Source organism: Danio rerio, chromosome 2, assembly GCF_052040795.2.
Source record: "Danio rerio strain M-AB ecotype USA chromosome 2, GRCz13ab, whole genome shotgun sequence".
NCBI classification, from domain to species: Eukaryota; Metazoa; Chordata; class Actinopteri; order Cypriniformes; family Danionidae; genus Danio; species Danio rerio.
The window spans coordinates 35,978,592-36,002,860 of record NC_141022.1 but is presented as its reverse complement, the minus strand read 5'-3'; the positions used below and the strand labels follow the sequence as shown (position 1 = coordinate 36,002,860).

General features: G+C 38.0%; 2 protein-coding genes, 1 long non-coding RNA gene and 1 other non-coding gene across 56 annotated transcripts in view; 3 read left to right on the top strand and 1 right to left on the bottom strand.

Moving 5' to 3' along the window:
- Window positions 1–12,575, top strand: part of puf60a (poly-U binding splicing factor a) — a 17,866-nt gene extending 5,291 nt beyond the window's left edge. For 13 of the 50 annotated variants that reach the window (XR_015477818.1, XR_015477823.1, XR_015477820.1 and 10 more), the window contains 9 exons: window positions 236–397; window positions 484–576; window positions 684–897; window positions 1,204–1,394; window positions 1,697–1,753; window positions 5,673–5,784; window positions 9,101–9,161; window positions 10,924–11,171; window positions 11,892–12,575. Coding sequence is in view for 27 of the 50 variants with exons in the window: in XM_087239683.1 (XP_087095809.1) it covers window positions 236–397; window positions 484–576; window positions 684–897; window positions 1,204–1,394; window positions 1,697–1,753; window positions 5,673–5,784; window positions 10,924–11,171; window positions 11,892–12,191 (1,377 nt within the window). In the remaining 23 variants the exon portion in view is untranslated. Of the gene's footprint in view, window positions 1–235; window positions 398–483; window positions 577–683; window positions 898–994; window positions 1,038–1,072; window positions 1,110–1,203; window positions 1,395–1,696; window positions 1,754–5,672; window positions 5,785–9,100; window positions 9,162–10,923; window positions 11,172–11,891 lie in introns of those variants that run through there. The other 37 variants (XM_087239683.1, XM_087239685.1, XM_087239687.1 and 34 more) reach the window with 5 other exon arrangements.
- On the top strand, window positions 28–163 carry LOC137488408 (small nucleolar RNA SNORA57). Its single transcript, XR_015479314.1, has one exon. It is a non-coding gene; the product is annotated as a small nucleolar RNA SNORA57 (small nucleolar RNA).
- On the top strand, window positions 11,890–24,269 carry si:dkeyp-73d8.9. Of its 2 annotated transcripts, XM_088649526.1 has the most exons (5): window positions 11,890–14,451; window positions 22,258–23,120; window positions 23,297–23,401; window positions 23,506–23,571; window positions 23,681–24,211. In XM_088649526.1, the coding sequence occupies exons 2-5, from the start codon at window positions 22,953–22,955 to the stop codon at window positions 23,747–23,749; spliced, it is 408 nt and encodes a 135-aa protein (XP_088505652.1). In that variant the 5' UTR covers window positions 11,890–14,451; window positions 22,258–22,952; the 3' UTR covers window positions 23,750–24,211. The 2 variants fall into 2 exon arrangements, with proteins under 2 accessions (XP_088505652.1, NP_001124144.1); NM_001130672.3 differs by lacking the exon at window positions 11,890–14,451 and having other exon boundaries at window positions 22,863–23,120; window positions 23,681–24,269.
- LOC147837139 (uncharacterized) lies at window positions 19,199–21,498 on the bottom strand. 3 transcript variants are annotated; one of them, XR_015478693.1, is made up of 3 exons: window positions 21,243–21,498; window positions 20,573–20,613; window positions 19,199–20,353 (listed from the first exon to the last, which is right to left on the bottom strand). It is a non-coding gene; the product is annotated as an uncharacterized LOC147837139 (long non-coding RNA). The 3 variants fall into 3 exon arrangements; XR_015478695.1 differs by having other exon boundaries at window positions 19,199–19,728; XR_015478694.1 differs by having other exon boundaries at window positions 19,199–19,694.

Genomic DNA, 24,269 nt, shown 5'->3' with positions numbered 1-24,269 from the left:
TCATACTTTTTGTGAATGCACAAATGCCCTCCTTTCTTGGCATGCATGTAGTTGTTCAGTACTCATGTGTGTAATGTATGGAGGTAAAGAGAAGCCAGTGCTATGTCTTCGGTGCCAGCATGTTTCATGTCTGCTGGTTCTATCCTCAATCATTGGAACAAGCCTATCATGATGAACTTTGTCTAAGATGATTGTTTATTCTGCTTGTCTAATCAACTGAGTTGTGCTTTTACAGGTTGCAGCACAGAGGCAACGGGCACTAGCCATAATGTGCCGTGTTTATGTTGGGTCCATATACTACGAGTTAGGAGAAGACACCATCAGACAGGCCTTTGCTCCTTTCGGTCCCATTAAAAGCATTGACATGTCCTGGGACTCTGTTACATTAAAACACAAGGTCAGATGATCATCTTTCATTTTTAATAATAATGGAGTTAACATTTTGTGCTTTGGATTTCTAACCATACGATGCTCTTTCTGCAGGGTTTCGCATTTGTAGAATATGAAGTACCAGAAGCAGCACAGCTCGCTCTAGAACAGATGAACTCCGTTATGCTTGGCGGTAGAAACATTAAAGTGAGAGCTCTTTTTTTTATTTTATTTTTTATATATATACATTTATAATTTACTGTTTTTTTAATACTTTAGATATGCTTGATGTCTAATATTGTTTTATTTTGTAGGTGGGCCGACCGAGCAACATTGGTCAAGCTCAACCCATCATAGACCAGCTAGCCGAAGAAGCACGCGCCTTCAACCGAATTTACGTGGCATCCGTTCATCCGGACCTGTCGGACGATGACATCAAGAGTGTGTTCGAGGCCTTCGGAAGAATCAAGTCATGCAGTCTGGCGAGGGACCCGACGACGGGGAAGCACAAAGGCTATGGCTTTATAGGTGAGGGGCGGCTGCTGCACCCATTCGGTTGAATATAAATGTATCTGACTGAGAGCAGTCAGTCATGGCAGAATGCTGTTCTCTACATGTCTCACAGGGGATAGAGAAGGGTGGGGGCAGGTTCCTCACATGCTTTCATAGTAAGTTTTTATTTCTGTTGTCGTTGTTTTCTTAGGCTCTGTTACGGACATTTGTGCCATAAGTACCCGCTGGTAATTACACAGTAACTGTCTCAGAGCTCTGGTAGATTTATGCTGAGTCTTCTTGGAGGCCGTTGAGTCTTAGTTTTTCTTGTTTCCCCTGTAGAATATGATAAGGCCCAGTCTGCGCAGGATGCGGTGTCCTCCATGAACCTGTTTGACTTAGGGGGCCAGTACCTGCGAGTGGGCAAAGCCGTCACACCTCCCATGCCACTTCTAACTCCAGCGACGCCGGGTGGACTGCCTCCTGCCGCTGCTGTAGCAGCTGCGGCCGCCACCGCCAAAATCACTGCACAGGTGAGCATGTACACACCTCAATCATACATTGTTAGTCAGGGAGAGTGAGTGTGTGAATGTGAACAGCTGCTTCCTTTGCCATGTAAAAGCCTTTCTTTTATATAGTAAGGCAGCGTGATATTTTTTTAAAAAAATTGGCCTAGCAAGGCTAGAGCAGACACTTGGTGCTGTATGTGAGGGCTTGTTATGAGTCAGCTTAGGCATTGACTGGCATGAAGACTCAGTTATTACACAGCATTACTTATTTAAGACCGAGCTTTTACATGCAGAAAGATAACATAGCGTGTAAACTCCAAAAACAGATGGCATGGAATCTGTCCCAGCCGGAGAATCGGACAGAAGACTTCCTCAACTGTCTGGTAAATCCTTCAGGAAATTCTGTTCAAAGCACGCTGGTGCCTTTTTGTTTTGTGTAGAATATGAGTGTGGGGAGAGACTTGTCTTCGGGACCTCCCGGTAAACTCTTGATGCTCATTGCTCTATAGTGTGTTAGGAAGAAAATGTTTAACTGACAGGCTCATGTACTTAAATGCTGAGCAGTTTCATTTGCAGGTGACTTTAAGTAGCACCTTTGACTAAAATTGTATATGTTATAATGCCTCCTGTCTGTAATCTGATTTCTGCCCCACGTAATGAAATTAATCATACTTGATGTTCACTTAATCTCTAAAGGCATTCCATGATAGTTTTATGTTAATGGGTTTGATGTTAATAATATTTTAATCCTGAGATGCTTTTTGGCATTTTTATTGTATTTTCATTTTTATAACATCTATGCTACTGCATAGATCATGCTAAATTTGTTGAACTTTAATCTATTGTTAATCTGTATGATCAGTGATGTAATTGTTCAATGTTGTCTCATGCTTAAGTAAGCAGTTAAATGCAATTTAAAGAGCACTGTCTAAATCAATGTGTAGTCAATTTTTATAAGATTTCTAATTATCAATTCAGCTTGTTGTCACATGTTCTTGACCTTTATTTCAGGTCTTGGGCCTAGTTGCATGAAATGCCTGAATGGTTAAGGTGCTCAAGCAGACACAGGACTCCTAATTAATGACTTTCCAATTAAGTCCGCTTTAACAAATTGATGGGTTTTTTTTTCTTTACACATGCACTACATTCATTAATTCGTGTGCTCCCCAAGGCTGCTTTTACTTCACCAAAAATTACAGTAAAACAATGATATTAATGAGTATTACTCTAATTCAAAATCATTGTTTAGCATATTAATCTGTTTTTAAATGTACTTTGTTAGTCATGGCAAAGCTAGGTAATATACAGCCATTACTTTAGTCTTCAGTGTCATATAATCAAATGCAAAAATCATTCTGAGATCTTAATTTGGTGCTCAAACATTTATTATTAGTTGAACACGGGGATGTCAAAAGTACCGGCTTCAGTTCCAATGCTACCTGTTCATTAAAAAAAACTTTACTGTCAGAGTGCCAACGGCAGGCAATCCAGTGTGTTTACATGTTTTCCAATGAAATTGACCAAGTAAAAGCCCTTTTCCCAGCCCTGTTTCAGAATATTCTTGAACCCTCTCAAGCTATGAATTTATACATTCCAACAGGTTGCCACCAAACCGTGTCATAGCTGATTTACAAAATGTTGACCTAATTTCAACTATTTTAACCACATTCATCTGTAGTTCATATTAAACCATCTTGTAATGATTTCAGAACATTTGAAATATTCATTCATTTTCTTCTCGGCTTAGTCCCTTTTTTTAATTCGGGCTTACCACAGCAGAATGAACCGCCAACTTATCCAGCATATGTTTTACGCAGCGGATGCCCTTCCAGCTGCAACCCATCACTGGGAAACATCCATACTCACTTATTCACAAACATACACCATGGACAAATTAGCTTACCCAATTCACCTGTACTGCATGTCTTTGGACTGTGGGGCAAACTGGAGCACCAGGAAGAAACCTACGGCAACACAGAGAGAAAATGCAAACTCCACACAGAAATGCCAACTGACCTAGCCGAGGCTCGAACTAGCGACCTCCATCGTGCTACTCGCTGCACCACCGTGACGCCCACCCACATTTGGAGCATAGTGTATGAACACTTTCTAGTGCCTTATGTCTTCGTGGCTTTTGTAGGGCTTATAAATTCCACATAATAGGCTAGTTCATGCACAATATTGCATCAGTCGCATCTGTTCGATACCCGTTTCAGCAAAAAAAAAAAATGCTTGCTCAAAGCCAATGTGCATTCCTATAGAAATTACCTGATCATAGCACTGTAGATATTGCACAAGTTCTGCATACCTTTAATCAAATAGATTTGTCTAATTTCTATAGCATGTCTGGGTTGTCCTGAGCTGATCTCAAAAGTTCAATCCTTACTTTGTCAGTTATCATGGTGGCATGCATCAAGTTGCGCTATACACTTAAGTAGCTTCGTCCATCAAAGAAGACAATCAAGCGTCTTTGAGGCAGGTCATATGCTTAGGCCTTTTTTCGTGCATTACTCTCATTCAAACTGTTCTGTCTGAAAGATAGCTCGAGGACTGGAAACACAGGTTTTTAATAATGCTTTACACTAGGTATTGCGTTCAGCTTTATTGTGGTTACAGAAAACTTCAGTTTAAATAACTGCGTATAAAGATATCTAGACCATTTAAGAAAAACTAAAATATCCAGAATGGAGATATCTGTGAATGCCTTGTTTCTCCTGAGCGATACCGTACATTGTAGTACAGTGCGATTCAGGACAGGTCACCTTGATCAAGCATGCGTTTCCATGCCTGCGTGTGACTTAGGGTAGAGATCTGCCCAGGACAAAATTTTGAATCCCGCTCCCGCCAGGTTTTAGCCGGAACCTGATCAATCCCGCTTATATTCAGCATTTGTTGTCTCGCTGCCCGCCCCGCCCCGTTTTCTACCTGCCGTGCCCAAGAGGATGTGCACGTGTGTGCCAATGATCGCTACTTTAGCACAGAGCGATCGTTTTTGAGCTGCACAGGAAGTATGATTTGTATGTTTTTTTTTTTCTCCAAAGTGACAACCGCTATGACATGAACCGCACTCAGTGAACATGAAACCGGCGCACATTTCAATGATCATATCGCATTTTAAACTTGTGATTACGACAAGCTTTAGATATATATTTTTTTTCCATAGTGAACAGTGTTGTGCATCAAAATAAATTTTACAGGGACAGTATAACTACTCCAGCCTATTTAGCTTTAAATATAATGCAGTAGTTGAATCTGAGAATGACAAGGGTTTAATTTTACCAGTGAAAAAGATAGTCAACTGTCATTGACTAATGACAATTATATATCTCAAAACATTATAGTTCAACTTAGAATAGTTGTATTCTGATGTCATCACTTTACTGTGAACTGACAACCAGGACAAATAAAGTATTTAAGTCCACTGTTCTATGTCTAGGCCTATACAAAATTATATATAATTATAACCATAATAGTGGCCTACTCGTGAACCTTTATTTTACATCTACAGAATCATGAGAAAATCATGACCTTGACCTTAACCAAACTTACCAGAAAGTGGCAATCGATGTAATTCTCATTCAACAATTTTTAAATGTAGATGCAATAAAATGCTATACGATTTTAAAAATGATAAACTTTTAGCTCTGGTGGGTTTTAGTTCAGTACTGCGTGCCAATATTTTTTGTTTTGGTATGATTAAAAATAGCTAGAATTGTGTTGTTTCCCTGGCTTTTTGCACGTGCAAGTGGCTTATAATTTTATATTTAAATAATTAATGTACTGCATCGAGTCTTGGTGCACCTTTTAATATCGTACTGTTGTGCTAAGCCTTATGAAAGCGTCCCCAAGAAAAAGTCCTATAGTGCAGCTTGCCATATTGGCACTTCTGATAGTTGAAGTGGAAATAAATGTGTTGTGTACTGTACCGAACCATACCACTCAGTGGAAACGAGCAATAAGGATACATGTAAACTTGTATAATTAATAGAATGTTATTGAGCCCTTGTTAACATTAAGTTATTTGCACCGATTCTGAAGAGAATTAAGTAAAATCATACATACCCATTACGTGTTCAGATTTGTTCAATTAATGCTGACACATCATATTTCACAATAACCCATAATCTCAAACTGGCCATTTTTATGCAGCTGGTCCAAGGCTTGTCTGTGTGTGTGAAGGTCCGTTTGTCTTGTCTCCTGGTCTGTCCTGTGACATGTTTGTCCTCTCGTGTTAGTGTTGTGTGTCCTTTTAACGGGCGCTGTCCAGGCGGTGTTCCTATATGTCCCACTCTGTTCTTCCAGGAAGCGGTAGCAGGAGCCTCTATTCTTGGGGCGATGACAGCCGGGACGGGCCTGAGCATGCCCCAGCTCCCACAAGCCGTCATGGCAGCTCAGGCCCCAGGAGTCATCACAGGTAGGTGCAGTCAGAGTGGTTTGCAGTATGATAGTTTTCAGTTCTTTGGCCCTCTGGAGTCATTGTCTTCACTTGCGTGCCTTGATCGTGCTGTATATCGTCAGTATTTCTGTTCTGCATGTGGTTGATTTTTGTGTAGGAGTGGGGCCTGTCTCTTGGGAGTAATTTGCATGAATATTTTTTTTGTTGTTGTTTGTTTATTTTTTTGGAGTACAGGTTTTTAGGAACATTTACAGGAGTCTCAAATGATTATTACCAACACAGACATTTTAAAGGGTTATTTCATCCAAAAATTTCATTAATTAGCTCATGATTTACTCTCCCTCAAAGAACCTTAGGTATTGAAGATTTCCAAATGAATTAAATCAAAATGTTTTAAATGTCTTATTTTTCTAGGTTGCCATAGCCATGGCTTGTTGTATTTTTCCAAATCAGTCCAAAACAAAGTATATTCACCTATAATGAAAATAGCTGGCTCGAGGTTGAGTGAAGGTCTCTTATAGCACATCAATGTGTTTTTCTTACAAAAGTATTCATATTTAAAACTTTACAAATGGTTTTGTGTATTTTATGGCAAGAGACTAATGAACCGAAATGTCAAGCAAATGACGGAGCACAGTGAAGCAGAAATGCATTTTGCTTTCCTCACCAGAAAATTTTACTGAAAGTGGCAGATATTACACAACTAAAGTTTTAAAGATTAGTCTTTTTCTTACAAATATATATTGATTTGCCATGCATTGTGGATGAATATGCCTTTCATTGAACTTGTTTTACACTGTTGAAGAGAAGCACCTATCCATTGCCGTTGACGAGCTGGAAAATCCTAAGATACATTTAAAAGGTCTGATTGGATTCAACAGAGAACATTGCCATATACACTTAAGACTGATTTATACTTCTGTTTAGAGTGATCATCCTGATCCACTGTGCCTGCTTTGTGCAGAGTCGTGCATTTGAAACTTCTGCATGCTGTTTGTGTTAAGGCTCGTACACACCAGGACACTTTTAGTTTGAGTTTATCGACAGTGTTTTTCTGGATTCTAATGCAAAATGTCTATGCAAAATCACTCGTTGACGTTAGATGGTGCTACACAACTTTTAGCTTCTGACACCAGCTTGTAACACAGAAGAAGACAAAGTTGACATGCTTGTTAAAGTTACTGGTGATTCGAACAAGCATGGATGGTTCAAGTAGTATCTCTAGAGATGAAGAAATTATTATAGTTCACCAGTGCAATAAGCAGCTTCACGTTCATATCGCCTTTGGGCATCTTCTGCAGTTTTGTGCTTGAGTGCCTCCAAGTGCTGTTTACTGTAATTTCAGCAGCTCTGTGCACGTGAACAAAAGCACCAATCTGATTGGTGGTGAAAGTTTTTATGTGGTGCGTCAAAACAAAAAAACGAGCATGAAACATTTCTTAAAATTACGATGGCGTTTTGTCTGTTGATGTGCACAATAACATTGGCGCCTTTTATTTAGTCACGAGGCGTTAAACGTCAACACAAACAAGCAGCGTTAGTCATAAGAGCTATGCGACCACATGAAGGCTGCACCGGACCATACGTGTGCTTGACACAGAAGTATTAATCAGCCTTTAGGGTGTACTCCCACTAGGCCATCCAAACCGTTCCCTGGCGCGTTTGTTTCTCATTTCCCGGTTTGTTTGATATGTGCGTGTGCTCCGAATTGCACCCAGGCTCCTGGTTTAGTTGACCAGCCCTGGTCTGGTTGGAAGAGGTGTGCTAGAGCGCAGTTTGGTTGAGTCATGAGACCCCCCTGTTTCGGTTCAGGTCTACCTCAATTTTTTTAAAAGATGCATCATAATGGGCATGTAGCTCCACGAGCAAAGGGCAGGGGTGAGTGTGGCCAGCAGGGGAAAAGGAGGCAAGCGAACAACTGTTGTTGTCGGTTAGCTCACAAAATGAGACCCAAACTGTGAGGAGACGCATGATTTTATAGTTTACAAAGTTAAAATGCAAAGAAATAGACAGTGATTTAATGTCCTTTTACATTTGTTATTCGTAGTTTTATATACAGATAACCACAATTTATATCATTATAAAGATAATCGTGTTTATATAAACACTATAAATGAGGACTTTTCCCCTTATCCCCGGGTCTGAATGCAGAGTCAGTGCAACAGGTTTCCTGCCCAGCCTATTTCATCCATTAGCCCTGCTGGTAATCTGGAGGATTTAGGCAGACACAGCAGCATGGTGATGTGTCTAAATGTGAATGAACTACTGATAAAAGATAACGTCCGCCATTCTCCAATTCTCGTGATTGCTCTCTGGACAAAAATGCTTGCTGGATACAAACAGTTTTACTATATCAGCCCTGACAGTATCGCAAAACATGCAAAAACAAACAAAAGCTAACAAAAACTCAATTATCCAGTTTTTTCCCAAATTAAAACATACAGGTGCTAACATTGTCTTAACTGATGTTTAACACACATCTGTTCATCTCAAAAGTACTCGAGGTTTTCGTGAACCTTTTAAGGGACTATTTTATACTGATTTATTAACTTTTTTTTTCATTAACCGCAAACTGTTGCCGTTTATTAAAGATTCAAACCCCTCGCTCAGACTTCTTTTAATAATTTGATAGTCAAATATTTTGTAGAACAGATCCACAAGTTTTGACTGTCACTGCATTCAAAACGACTAAAATTAATAAACTACATAACTAAAGCTATCTCCTCTGTGCTGAGCAAGAGCACTTTCTGTTAAATTGAACAGTCGCATCATCAATGACAAGCATGCTCTGGCTCAGAAGGTAAAATGCAGTGTGAGTGCAGGGTGTCGGGGAAGAGAGGAGGGGGAACAATCGTGCTACAGTTTAAGGCAACAATAGCTAGTGTGAGTACACAGTTAAGATGCTTTGAGGTTGAGTAAATCATTTTTGGGTGAACTAACCCTTAATTTTTATTGCAAAGCTTTTGAGCAGGCATGACCACTCCCGCATTACACCGTTTAGATCAGGTCAGTAATTTTAAGCGGTTGCGCTCAAACCTCTGTTTGTTTTACCTGCAAACTCTTTGAAACCCATCATGATCTTTCATTCCTACATAATATTAGTCTATATGTGCACAATCTCTCTTTCCCTCAGGTTTCTGTTGTCCTACACAGTACTCAGTTTATCGTGGCCTGTCGTGGGACGTGTCCACTAATAGATTTCTCTTTTATTTTCTCTTTTCTCCTTGTCTCTTTCTCTCTCTTTCTCCTTTTCTCTCTCCTCTCTTCCCCTCCCTGTCTTTATTCTCCACATTCGCCATGACCCTTCCCCTTTGCTGCACAATGACCAACCAAGTTTGAAGAGGACTGTTTCTAACCCCTCCCCTCATAAACAAATCTCTCATTCCTATTGGCCAGTGAGTCTCTCAGATCCTGTGTGTGATTTTTGTGGAATTGATCTTGAAGCCAAGCCAAGAGAGGACCTATGGGATTTCAAATAATTAAATGTGACTGGTCAAAAAGGGACAAATTAGATGTATTATCCTTTTTTTTTTTTTTTTTTTTTTTTTTTAATACTGTGGCAAGCTGGTACAGAAGTTTAAAGTACTGCCAGAGCTTTTTTTCTAAAAATGTTTTCCATTTTTATATATATATATATATATATATATATATATATATATATATATATATATATATATATATATATATATATATATATATATATATATATATATATATATATATTTATTATTATTATTTATTTATTTTTTTTTTAGTTATATACATTAAAGATGATGCTGGATTTCTTGGCCCTGCCACAGTGCTAAACTTTTAAAGGCTGTTTTATACTTCTGCATCAAGCCATTTCTGTGACCCATGGCACATGCCTTGCGTGGTGCTGTACAGTTATACCTTTACACACTGTTTGTGTTGATCTGCAAAACCACTTCCAAAACGCTAGCTGGCTGTGAGATTTATTTCCCTTTGTGTCGAGTTTCTTTGCAATCGTCTTGTTTTTCTGAACGCTACCTTGAACAAGTGAACTCAAAATTGCTCATTCAGAGGCGGGAATCGTCAGACATAAAACAACTTTAAGAATAAGGTAAGCACAAAGTAAAAGTTTCCAATTGGAGCTCTTTTACAGGACTCGACACTTGTAAACACTTGCTCCGAGTTTGCGTGGCTCTTGGGCGTGCCCGCACTTTACAGGCCCATAAGCCTACCAATCACAGCTTACGCTACAAGTTGCAAACTTTGCAAGTTGCAAACTGCGCAAAGGCTGCGTCGGACTGCGCTTGATGCAGAAGTATAAATCAGTCTTAAGAAGTCAGTCAAAATGTTTGATTGTTTCACAAGTTCCTCTTTAGGCACAACTCATTAACGTGGCGATTCAGTCAGTCGTGCGGGAGGAAGAGACTTGTTGTAAATGTCTGTTTTATTTGCTATAATAATTCTTAACATGAACTCGCGTAGAACAGTGGTTCTCAACTAGTTTTAATAAGGGTTAGTTGTCCAGCACAATATCCAAAGCTTTTTCTAATGTTTTTGGTTTAATCTTAACAAACGTGGCATTTGTATTTATTAACAAATTTATCTATCAGAATTGAATTTTTCTTTTGGTACAGTGCTGTCTGCACTTATATACATTTAGTCAGAAGTTGCAAATGATACTAAAAAGACCATTGGGGTACCTAGCACAGTGGTCCAGTACTTAAAGGTTAAGCTAGAATTTTCATAGGTTGATGAGAGTCACTTGCAATTTTTCAATAATATTTTCATTTGCAAGTTGAATTGTATTTTCTGGCATATATCACACCTGTCAAATGATAGTACTGTGGCCATTGGAAGTGTGTAAACAAGCCAGATCGGGGTTTACTGACCCAAATAATACTGCACTCAACAGGCCTTTAGAATAACTTGTACTTTTAATCTTGACTTAACTTTTTTTTTTTTACCAATCCAACACCCTAATTGTTTCATAGTGGAAAATCTAATTGGTTTGTATTTATGAATTTTACTTTATTTTTTATTACGTCAGATTTTCGAAATGGTCAGTGCTGTAAAGGTTGTGTAGTCTGAGAAAAATTAAATTCCATACACATAGGGGTGTTTTGGTGTGAAGCAGAGATGAATATGTCAGACCAAGATTAATATATTGACTCGTGTGTTTCCGTGCAGGGGTGACGCCGGCCCGGCCTGCAATGCCTGTTGTGCCTCAGGTGGGTCTTGTGAACCCAGTGTTGTCATCTCCACCGACATTGTCGGCGGCTGTGGCTGCAGCTCAAGAGGCAAAAAAGGAAAAAGAAGAGGAGGAAGCCCTTCTAGATGGCTTGGGTCAGGAGATGCTCAGTGAACAGGAGCACATGAGCATCTCTGGTAGCAGCGCACGACATATGGTCATGCAGAAGTTGTTGAGAAAACAGGAGGTTAGTATTCAACTGCTCATCCCAAACTTTTTTTATTAGAAATGCAAGTTGGTCCAATGATGTAGTTAAAGAAACCTGAGCTTTAACAACACTAACCGGTTAATATAATCACACCGCTTTAATTGGAAACTTCAGTGCGTCATGCGATCAACTGCTAAAATTCAAATCTACTTAACATAATCTTTCACACTTAGCATGATAGAGAGGCATGCTGTGGCTGTCATAAATCACAGTCAGTTTTCACAGTTTTTTAATGATTTTTTTTAGGTTTTGAACATTTATGCGTGTTATTCACATCAAGTACATACTATTTAGTTAACTAGAAAATTTACTGTATTCCAGTTAAACAGCCACTTGCTTCATGTATTTTAGGAGAAATCGATGAATTAACATGTAGTAAATCCAGCAGCCCATCACTCGTCAAAGATTGAACAATGTTCATTATTTAACAGTTTACATATAGTGCATGTGCTTACATGTATTTGAGAATCAGAATATCAGATATTTAACAATAAACATGGGACATTTGTCAATATTTGCAAAAAAAGGAATAAAAAAAGCAACAACCTGTTATACATGAATTATCAGGGTTGCGATGCCGTGATAAACTTGCTTTACAGTTTCCATGGTGTCTCAATCCAAGTCACATTAAAAACTAACAAAAATAAGAATAACAATATGCATGTGAAAGTGTTCAGACTTTTCTGTATGTTCCCACAGTCTACGGTTATGGTGCTCAGAAACATGGTTGGTCCAGAAGACATAGATGACGATCTGGAAGGAGAAGTAACGGAGGAATGTGGAAAATTTGGAGCTGTTAATAGAGTGATCATCTACCAGGAGAAGCAGGGTGAGGAGGAGGATGCCGAAGTCATTGTCAAGATCTTTGTGGAGTTTTCGGCAGCGTCAGAGATGAACAAGGCCATTCAGGCACTCAACAACCGCTGGTTTGGCGGTCGTAAGGTCATTGCTGAGGTGTACGATCAGGAACGGTTCGACAACAGTGACCTCTCTGCATAGACTGTCAAAAATACATCATTGCCCTTCATAACCTCTCTCTTTCTCACTTACACAGACGCAGCCGCCAGCCACTCATCCCAGTGGTACTGGCTTCTCTTTGTAACTTGTAATTATTTTTTATCGATGTTGATATTAATATTATTAATGATCCCTTCTTGGGACAGAGGCAAAGAAACGCTCATGAATATTTTTTTTATTGTTGCTGTTCATTAATGTGAATGACTGGATGCCCCCCTTTTTTGGGTCATTGGTTTACACCCCATTCTACCAATTACATGTTTTGTTTTTCGATTGTCCCACCCCTCTTTGTTTCAAATTATTGTCATTAGCCTGTTATGATGCTCATGGTTTCACATGCCAGAACAATAAATTCTTCAAATATGACATTCTTTTGCAGTGATTTTTGAAAAGTGTGGAGGTTTGTTTTATTCTCTGTCTTATTGATTGGAAGAATAGGTATTATAAAGAGTTTTAAGTCCCTGGATTAATGTGTAGTTAAGTTAAAGGCAGTAAAACAAATGGAGTCAAGGCTGATGACAAACATGTTGGTTTAAGTCCAAATCAAACACTCATGTGTTTATCAACCTTTCACTTGTACTTTCACTTGATGTTTGATGTTTGCTGCTTTCTGCTTTCAGGTTTTTTCCCAAACCAACTGAAATCACTTATTATAAAATCAAGCACATATGTTACAGTAAGTAAAAATTATCTGGAATGAAATACTTTTTTCCTTTTTTTTTTTTTTTTTTTTTTTTTTTTTTTGCTTAAGATTTAACCAAAATGTTTGAATTGTTTGATTAAGTTGATGTAAACACAATTATTTATATTTGTGCTGACAGTAAAAATAACTATCAATGGAAATTAAATGTATTAACCCATTGAGGTCTGTATTTGGTGTCAGACTCTAAAGTGAAGTAAAAAAACGCACTACAGGAAGGTCTGACTTTGATGTAATGTTTTTAAAGCAAATTAAAATGAGGCTCAGTAGTGTCTGTGGCCTCCATGTGCCTGTATGACCTCCCTCCAATACCTGGGCATGCTCCTGATGTGGCGGATGGTCTCCTCAGTGATCTCCTCCCACAACTCCTGGACAGTGGTGCAATGTGATGTTGATGGATGGAGCGAGACATGTCGTCTTGATGTGCTTAATTGAATTTTGGTCTGGTAAACGGGCGGGGAACTTAATAGTAACAATGCCTTATTTTTGTAGGAACTGTCCAGCCACAAAGTCTATCATTATCTTGCATTGGGAGTAACCCAGGGCCAACTGCACAGGCATATGGTCTCACAAGGGGTCTAAGGGTCTCATCTTGGTACCTAATGGCAGTCAGGCTACCTCTGGAAAACCCATGCAGGGCTGTACGGCCCTCCAAAGAAATGCCACCTACACCATTACTGGCACATGGCTAAACTGGTCATGGTAGAGGATGTTGCAGGCAGCAGAACGTTTTTCGATGAGTCTCCAGACTTGGTCAAGTGCTCAGTGTAAAGTTGCTTTTATCTTTGAAGAGCACAGGGTGCCAGTGGCGAGTTGCCAAACTTTGTGTTCTCTGGCCAATGCCAAATGTCCAGCATAGTGTTGGGCTATCATCTAACCCCCCTGTGTAGATCCTTGTGAAATCTGTTTCGGACTGTTTGAGCAGACACATGCACATTTGCGGTCTGCAGGAGGTCATTTGCCGAGCTCTGGCAGTGCTTCTCCTGTTCCTCTTTGCACAGAGCTTTGCAGGTAGTGATCTTGCTGCTGGGTTGTTGCCCTCCTCTGTCCTCCTCCACGCCTCCATGCTCTGGAAGCTACTCTGGCAGACACAGAAAACCTTATTGCCACAGCTCTCATTTATGTGCCATCCTGGATGAGCTACACTACCTGAGCCACTTGTGTGGGTTCTAGACTTCGCCCCATGCTACCAACTAAAGCAGGGATGTCAAGCTCAATTCCTGGAGGGCCTCAGCCCTGCACAGTTTAGTTCCAACCCTTATTAAAAACACCTGATCAAACTAATTGAGTGCTTCAGGATTGTTTGAAACCTACAGGTAAGTGCGTTTGAGCAGAGTTGGAACTAAACTGCAGGGCTGCGGCCCTCCAGGAATTGAGTTTGACATCTCTGAACTAGAGTGAAAGCACCGCCAGCATCCAAAAGAGACAAAAAGCATGGTAGCTAAGAAGTGGTCCGTGGTCCCCACTTACAGAACCACTCATTGTAGGTTTCTTGCTAATATACTATAACTTTGCTAACATGGACATCACCAGGGGCCTCATGTACGAAGACTTGCGTGGAAATCTTACTAAAACATTGCGTACGCACGAAGCTGTAAATGTGCGTACGCAGAAAAAAATTCAGATGTATGAAACACTGCGTACGCCGAATCCCACGCAGATTCTTTTGTACATCTGAATGAACGTGAAACTGAGCGCAACATGCACGAGCACAAAACCCCTCCCTGCCTCCTCCCCCGTATGAATATGCTAATGACTATGCTAATGGCAAAACCCAACGAAAAAGCAACGGCAAAATCAAGCAAAAAGAGAAACTTTGAACAGAATGTGAATTGGAGGTGCTGCTTTCGGAGGTAGACCGGAGAAAAGCGGTGTTATTTGCAAGTTTGTTCTCCGGAATTAACAACAAAAGAAAAAAATAGAGTGGGAGTTTAGCTGATACGGTTAACACAGTTGGGTCTGAACATCGCACTGAGTGCATTTAAAAAAGAAATAGTGTGGTTTATATCTGAAAAATGTTGCAATACCCTAAGCGGTCTCAGTGGCGCACCTCATAAGAAGCATGAGATCATGTACTGACAAATTCGAGCGTAAACTCGGCTCGAATCCAGCGTCTGATAAATTCTTTCTTCTTTTTTCCCCGCTACATATCAGATTTTGCCCACTATTTATCAAGAGAAAGACAAGTAGGAATCATCAATAAGTTTGTGCATCATATTTTATTTGCACATTTATTGAATGGAAATGTTTCTGATTCACGCATGCAAATTCATCTTCAGATAGTGTCTTTATAGCAATGTGTGTGCGGTAGATTGCTCAGATTACATTGCGACTGCTGCAATTTGCGCTTTAATGTTTAGCTGGTCAACTGTATGGTATGGAAATCTTACATACCTACTATTTGAACCCGTCTCATACAGCTGCCATTGCAAGGATCAGACACTTTGTAGAGAAGAATTTAACACAACTGCCTCTAGGAGTCGCCAATGGAAATAAAACAGACACGCACAAAAAATGTGCGTACGCCCTATGAAGGTATTTTTGGTGCAAAACTCCCAAGCAGCTGTAAAAGTGTCATTTGTAGTTGTAAAAAATAGCCACACATGTGTATCAGTAAATTTGTACTCGCAGAGCAAATTTGCAAATGCGTATCAGTAAATTTGTACTCGCAGAGCAAATTTGCAAATGTGTAGGTATTTTTTGTCTCCAACAAACACAACGCAACATTTACACCTGCACAAATTCTTCAGTACAGGTGCACAAATCCCATCGGACGAATCACAAATGCAGAAACTCATCCGCTCATGTTCTTTGCTACTATTGTTGCAGTGAATATGGTGCAAAACACATTCACACACCTGCATCCAGAAATGTGAAGTCACAGACAAAACTTGCACATCTGTAGATTAGAATGTGTATCCGCACAAAGATAGCTGAACGTGTGTAGAATGTTTGATTTATTTTTTTCTAAGCACGAACACAAATATGTTCCTGCAACTGCTCAAATCTGCCGCTACGAGTCTCAAGCGCTGTTTTTCACTTGCAAATCTACATTTCGCTCTCTCGCTCTTCTGCACCAAAAATCACTGTGACATTTGGTGCAAAAGTTACTTGTGTATCTGCCAACCAAAACGTGGGCTCTCAGAGAAATTCAGCCAATAGGGGATGGGGCGTGACGTCACCGCTCTAGCGCTGCGGAGGCTGAACGTCGAAACCGAAACCCCCTTTGCGAGATTCGCTGCATCTATACCTGATTTGCGTTCAAAAATGCCTGCTTAATTATTTCATAGTAGGAGCAAACATGCCTTAAGAAAAGGAGTAGGTTTGAAACTTTAGTAACCATAAAAAGTACGCCAGGTGGATGCCTTTCTACTCCAGGAAGCCGCAGCCTATGGCCTGAAGGAGGAAGAGGACGCGGTCAGTTTGAAATGTGAGTATTAAACCAAAGACAGTTCTTTGTGTTAAACTCGTATTTGTTGAGCTACTGTACAGTGCACTGTAGAATTGCTGAGGGTGTAAAGAGGCTTTAAATTAAAGTCTATTTTATTTCGCTGTAAATGTTGACTGTGTAATGTTACGGTCTCCAATCAGCACATATAAAGTAACGTTTCAAAGGTAAAAAAGATTATTATCAAATGTCTGACAGAAAAATGTGAAGTATTGCAGATCACAAGACTAAACAGACATCTGAGTGAGTGATGTATTTGTGCTGATGTAGAATCTGCTGTCAATTGACTGTTGCCAATACTGTTTAAATTAGATACATGTATTCTTACTAAAAGAGAATAAAGGGTCATTTGTTTAATCTGTGCATCAGTATATAGTTGATCACTTGAGGATTTGTGACCGCGTGAGCTTCAAAAAAACACGTTTTGGCAAGCCAGACTCATTTACAATCTTGATTAAAATATTAGATAAATATTAATTAAATATTAGATTTAAATATAAAAAATATTAGTTTTAATAATTTTAATCAATTCAGGCTGCAAAAGATGAAAGAGAAAGTAATTCAGCATAGAGCGCAGATTTCTGTGCGCATCACGCGTCTGAACGCGCATTACCAAATGCACCTCCCTTTAATATCAGTTCATGCAGTCGTATTTCATACAATAGAAAGTCTTAAAGAACACAAACAGTTAAACAGCACTGTGAGATAATCAGGAGATGTATTGGGCCCGCTTAAACATTATAGCATTTTTCTCACGGAAAGAGCAAATATTAATTAGTCTGTTAATGACGCACAGAAACGGACAGATCACAGGCAGTTTCAGTAGTAAAGTTCGTGCAAAGTGCAACATACACAATTCAAACACCAGTGCAAAGCACTTTGTTGCAGTTTGTGTCAAAAACATCAATATTTTATATAGACACATATCCACACATAATCTTGCTTTCGCTTTGCTCTCTCTAAATGCGCGCTCTTCTCTTGACGCGCGCTGCTGTGTGTACCTCATCTGTAAATTTGGAGATGTTAGTAACTGAACTCATTTCAATATCACTGACTCGATTTATTAGATACGAAAGCCGTGTAACGTGCTATCGATTGACGTGTTGTCTTTTTTCCCCTTTAAATCTCTCAAATTATCATATGTGATCTCTCTGTTATTGGACTTTTTAACTGATAAGGGAAAAACGTCAAAATCATACACAAGATATCTTAAACTGTTACTGTTCACTGCTGTGCTCAACAATAATGCAATACAATATTAAAAATTCAGAATTCAATAATGAATAGAATAAATCTTGATAATTCAAGATGTTTCAGGGAGCAGGTCGACGCACACAGAGCGCCATGATAAAGCACATGAAACGCCATGTGTGTGTTTATTATAACATGTTATATGCGAAATAAATTAGATTTTTTTTGATAGGCTATAAATGATACTGTATTAGCTATCACTAATAAGTAGGCTAATATGCAAAGAAAATCTGCTATTCAAAAATTTGTTTGTTAGTTATAAAAAAAATATTAATGTCCATATTGGCTCTGGTGCATTAAATAATAATAACAACATTAAGATTTTTTTTTAAATGACAAATTATAGAAAATAGTATGGAATGTTGAAGTTCTTTAAAGGTATCATCTTAAGGTTGTAAATTCCAACACTAAAGTTAAAACATATTTAATTTTTATAATTCAGCTTTTGCTGTACAAATGATTAAATGTTTTAGGGAATAAAAAGTTTTATATTGTTTGTCAACTCTGTCATGGATGACTTTAGTAATGTTTAGAAATAATAATAAATCATAGCAAGAAAAATCGTAATGTGTAGTTACTAAATTTAAACTGAATTGACAGTAATTTAGTTTTACAACTTTTTAGCAAAACCTTTTACTTGCTATAACTGCAAAGATCACATGATACTAATGAAATCAGGCTTAAAATATTTTTTTATTTGTAAAATATGTGATTAATGAAATATTCAGTTTTCCTTTTGTAATTGTGATAATAATAGCATTGACAGTTTACAGTTTAAACATTTAAAATTAAAATATTGGTGAATTTTTCTTTAAAGAAAAGCAAAATAAATTATTTTTGCATGATGGAAATATGTACTGGCTAATTTGTAAATCAAGAAATCGTGATTTTTGGTAATGTGATCTTTGAAAATGATGAACACATTTTATAAATAAATAATCAAAAATGTAACAATGTAATGTAACAATTTTTTTTAAAAGCTGAAAAAAGGATGGCTTTGGTCACTAAATGTACCTGCAACTACAGAATCACCCATATAGTTCATGGAGAGCAACATGTTTTTCTGGAGTTTTCTTGCAAAACTTGGAAACATCACGTAAGCAAGCAAACAGTGACATAAATAGAATCTGCAGTACAAATACTAGTTTTAAAATAAAAGTTAGTTTGCTTTATTAGAATGACAGAGAATACTATAAATTATTTTATTATATATATATATATATATATATATATATATATATATATATATATATATATATATATATATATATATATATATATATATATAATTTGTTTATTTTTTTAATTTGCCCACCCTAAAGTTCCAAGCTGGAGCCGGCCTGATGACAGAGGTGATTTATTCTAGTCTCTATGTTACAGGGAGGCTTTTATTGAGTACAGTACAGAAAATAAAAAAAACATATTTTACATTTGCTATTTATTATTATTATTAGTTATTGTATTTTCAAACAGTGATTACATCAGCTTTCTGATTAATGTTGTGTGTGTGCTTTTTCTGCAGAGCTGTTGTGATAGAGCTGGACCTGTAGACAAGGGAACTAACACATTTGAGGAAAAAAGAATCCAAAATAAGAGGTAGGATAATTTTATTACTAGCACTACAGAAATCAAATGACACATTGTACAGTAAAATGACATTGTTTTTTGAATGTTTTTTATGTTTTGTTTGATCTGAAATATCTGCAGATTGGTGTGTGTGGTGAGGGTAAAGAAGTCCACATGCAGCAGCATCTTGGAAATGCTGTAATGCAGGGGTGCCCAAACTCAGTTCTGGACAGCTGGTGTCCTGCAGAGTTTAGAGTCAACTTCAACTAAACTCTGCAAGACAGCAGCAGTTCTAGACTGAGTTTAGCCACTCCTGTTCTCCTGTAGTGAACTGAACGAGACCCTGCATCAGTCCACATGCCCTTGTGTCCTCATCTGGACCAGATGTTGCTGTGGTCTCTTCATCATCCGTATCTCGGGCATGGACTGCCATGCATCACCGTCCTGTTTCAGTCTGACTGCAGCAATGAGGGATGTGATGATGGCGAAGTCCCTCTGATCATCTGAAGAACTGGCCCAGCTGTGTGGAGATACAGCAAAACATGGGCTTCTGTCTGTAATACATCACTGTTAGAATAAAGCTTGGTTTCATGTGTTGGTGACTTGTATTTATTTGTCATGATTACTCATATTCATTCTTTTAATAATATAATTATGTTTCTGTTTGTTTTCAATAAATAATGATAATACTTTCAATATTGTATGCATTCCCATTGTTAAACAGAAATGTACGAAAATAAGATGCATTGTCTAGTGACTACTAGTAGATTTACTTAGTTAATTGTCCACATTTATCATTACTAGCAATACATTCTTGGTAAAAATGTTAAGTAAACATACATTTTTTGGAGTGTAAAATGAATCATAAAACATGGTAGCGTTAGTTATTAAGGTAAAGATGGTTTATATTTGCATTTAAACATTTTAATGGTCCCTATATTGTTTACCATGGTACTTTAAATATTTGGTCTGAATGACTTCAAAACAACATTAGAACTAATATTTATTTGACTGTGGACAGTGCTGTATTTTGATAGTCATTGGCTGCTAATATGATTTCCCTATATAGAATTTGAAAATCTTTTTCTGAAATTAAATTATTAAGAAGAAAGTCAGAATGTGCAACAATAAAACCAACTTCACCTCAATGCATTGGATGCACCCTGGTCTGCCATTTTTCTAAAATAAATATAGCTTATGAATTAAATAGTTTAATCATATTATGTGATAAGACTAAATAGCAAACATGACATTAGGGCAAGCAAGCCAAGTTACCTTTCGTAAAACAAGAATTGTTATCCTAGGTATGAATACTGATCACTAACATAGTTATATTTAAACTAACATCAAACTGTACAACTATAAGTGGTTTTAAAAAATGAAGCAATGAAAACGTACCTTAATTGTATTGCTGCTTTCAGGATGTCATCGATTCAGCTCTGCAGAAAAAGCACACACACACCAGTAATCAGAAAGCTAATGTAAACACTGTTTGAAAATACAATAACTAATAATAAATAGCAAATGTAAAATATGTTTTTGTAGTTTCTGTACTGTACTCAATAAAAGCCTCCCTGTAACATAAAGACTAGAATAAATCACCTCTGATTCACATGCTCAAATAACATGTTGGTGTAGTTGCTGATGTAACACAAACCTTACTCAAGTGATCAACTATATACTGATGCACAGATTAAACAAATGACCCTTTATTCTCTTTTAGTAAGAATACATGTATCTAATTTAAACAGTATTGGCAACAGTCAATTGACAGCAGATTCTACATCAGCACAAATACATCACTCACTCAGATGTCTGTTTAGTCTTGTGATCTGCAATACTTCACATTTTTCTGTCAGACATTTGATAATAATCTTTTTTACCTTTGAAACGTTACTTTATATGTGCTGATTGGAGACCGTAACATTACACAGTCAACATTTACAGCGAAATAAAATAGACTTTAATTTAAAGCCTCTTTACACCCTCAGCAATTCTACAGTGCACTGTACAGTAGCTCAACAAATACGAGTTTAACACAAAGAACTGTCTTTGGTTTAATACTCACATTTCAAACTGACCGCGTCCTCTTCCTCCTTCAGGCCGTAGGCTGCGGCTTCCTGGAGTAGAAAGGCATCCACCTGGCGTACTTTTTATGGTTACTAAAGTTTCAAACCTACTCCTTTTCTTAAGGCATGTTTGCTCCTACTATGAAATAATTAAGCAGGCATTTTTGAACGCAAATCAGGTATAGATGCAGCGAATCTCGCAAAGGGGGTTTCGGTTTCGACGTTCAGCCTCCGCAGCGCTAGAGCGGTGACGTCACGCCCCATCCCCTATTGGCTGAATTTCTCTGAGAGCCCACGTTTTGGTTGGCAGATACACAAGTAACTTTTGCACCAAATGTCACAGTGATTTTTGGTGCAGAAGAGCGAGAGAGCGAAATGTAGATTTGCAAGTGAAAAACAGCGCTTGAGACTCGTAGCGGCAGATTTGAGCAGTTGCAGGAACATATTTGTGTTCGTGCTTAGAAAAAAATAAATCAAACATTCTACACACGTTCAGCTATCTTTGTGCGGATACACATTCTAATCTACAGATGTGCAAGTTTTGTCTGTGACTTCACATTTCTGGATGCAGGTGTGTGAATGTGTTTTGCACCATATTCACTGCAACAATAGTAGCAAAGAACATGAGCGGATGAGTTTCTGCATTTGTGATTCGTCCGATGGGATTTGTGCACCTGTACTGAAGAATTTGTGCAGGTGTAAATGTTGCGTTGTGTTTGTTGGAGACAAAAAATACCTACACATTTGCAAATTTGCTCTGCGAGTACAAATTTACTGATACGCATGTGTGGCTATTTTTTACAACTACAAATGACACTTTTACAGCTGCTTGGGAGTTTTGCACCAAAAATACCTTCATATACGCCTGCCAGAAAGCTGCCGTGAACCTGCGCACATTCCCACGTTCAGTTCATTGTTAGTAAATCCAAACGTGAGCGATTCTGAGCGTGAAACCTGGCGTACGCAAAGTTTTTGTGCGTACGCAGCGTTGATACATGAGGCCCCTGGTGATAGACTTCATCCCTGGTGATGCTCTGCCAGGCCTCTACAGCAAGTCTTCAGTTCCTGCTTGATCTTATTGCATTTTCCCTTCAGTTTTGTCTTCAGCATGTGAAATGCTTAATCGAATTCAGTTCAGGTGATTGACTTGGCCATTGCATAAGACTCCACTTTCCTTTCAAAAACTATTTTTTTTGCTTTTGCATTGTGCTTTGGGTCATTCTTAATCTGCACTGTGAAGCGCCATCCAGTGACTTCTGAAGCAGTTGGTTGTATATGAGCAGATAATCTTCCCGACTTCAGAATTCATCCTGCTGCATTTGTCAGCAGTAACATCATTAAATACAAGAGAACCAGTTCTATTGGTAGCCATACATGCCCACACCGTGACAGTACTACCACTGTGCTTCACTGCTTGGGATCATGAGTTCCTTTTCTTTTCCACACTATGGTACGAGTTGTTAAGGTCTAATCTATCCATCAACGCCAGTTGAAGGGTTTTTCATTGCCAATCTTAGCCAATTGTAATCATTGGTTTTGGGTCAATTTGTAATTTTCACTACCAGCGCAGAGCCCTGGGGATCAGAGAGAGGCTGGACTGTCCTCCCCCAGATCCCTGTTAAACAAGCAGCGAATGGGTTTTGACGTCACTGCTGCTGCCCTCTATAATAAGTTCAGACAAACAAACAGCAGAGCAGTTACTATTCAAGATGAGAAGATTTCTGATACTGCTCAGCGTTCTGCTGGTGCTGGAGGGAAACGAGGCTTATGAGCAACTAAACCAACATGAACAAAGAATTGTTGACAAGGCTATAAAACAAGCCAATGAGGAACTTGGAAAACAGCAGCATCTTGATTATTCTTCCATTTTACAAGCTGTGAGTTAATTATTTCAAGTGTTAATTAAGGCTTTAGTATTTTATTGCTGCTTGTCTGCTTTGAATTAGTTTTCTCTGATGGTGAAGTTTAAAGTGCTCCATTAAAAAGTCTCCCACTGTACATGTAAGGTTGTGATCTTTGAGCTGCGATTGCATGTATCTTCTTTACACGACAGAATGATGGAAAACGCATGCTGCATGTGTTATTAAAACCCACCTCATGTGAGAAGAAAACTCCAGCCGATCATCAGGGAAACTGTGAAATCCGACATAAGGCTAAGGTATGTATTTCGTCAATGCCTATATGTATAGGTGTCACTGTTAAACATCCTCATAAATTAATAATCAATAGAGATTTCTTGCTGATCTTCAATATTTTTCACAGCCTCAGGTGTCTTGTGTTGCCTGTCATGAAGACATAAATTGTTTCCCTCTCAGAGAGCATGTAAAGGTATCCTACATCACATATCAGTCTATAAAGATAAAGAACTGCATGCATTATGATCTCTTTTTTATTGTCAAGATATTCATACAGTAACAATATTCTGTTTTCATTTCAGACAACAAAAGCTATAAATGATTGTTTGACCAGTTTATCGCAACAGGGGGGAGGGCTTGTATTGTCCTAGAAAAAAAGAAGATGAGTAAAATGGAGGTTGTGTGAGGAAAAAGGTTAAGGATTTTTGCAAGTGACCATATGATTTAAAAAGAATATTAATAATACTAATTTAATATAACTTGTATAGTTTTTTTCCAGGTAAACATATTTTAAAATGTAAGTAGATCTATGATCATCAATCAGCATTTTCAGTATGCATCAATCATCATGTATTTTAAAATAAATATGGATATTGAAATGTCCTGAAATGTCACATAGAAAAAAGGCCCATAATTTATGAAAGGCAAATTGTATTTTTTTTTAATAAGCTTAAAAAGAACAGCCTACAATGTGATTTTGTATTTAATTAATTTAAAGAACTGATGTCTAACAATGTCATGTTGTTAATTCTAACAGTTGTTTTGGTTTGTGTTTTAATGGTGATAATACAAAAAAATACTATAATAATAAAACATTAAAAATGCTAACACAATGTGTCATTGTCCTGTGATGTATGAAAATATTAAACTACTAATTCACAGCTACGTTAA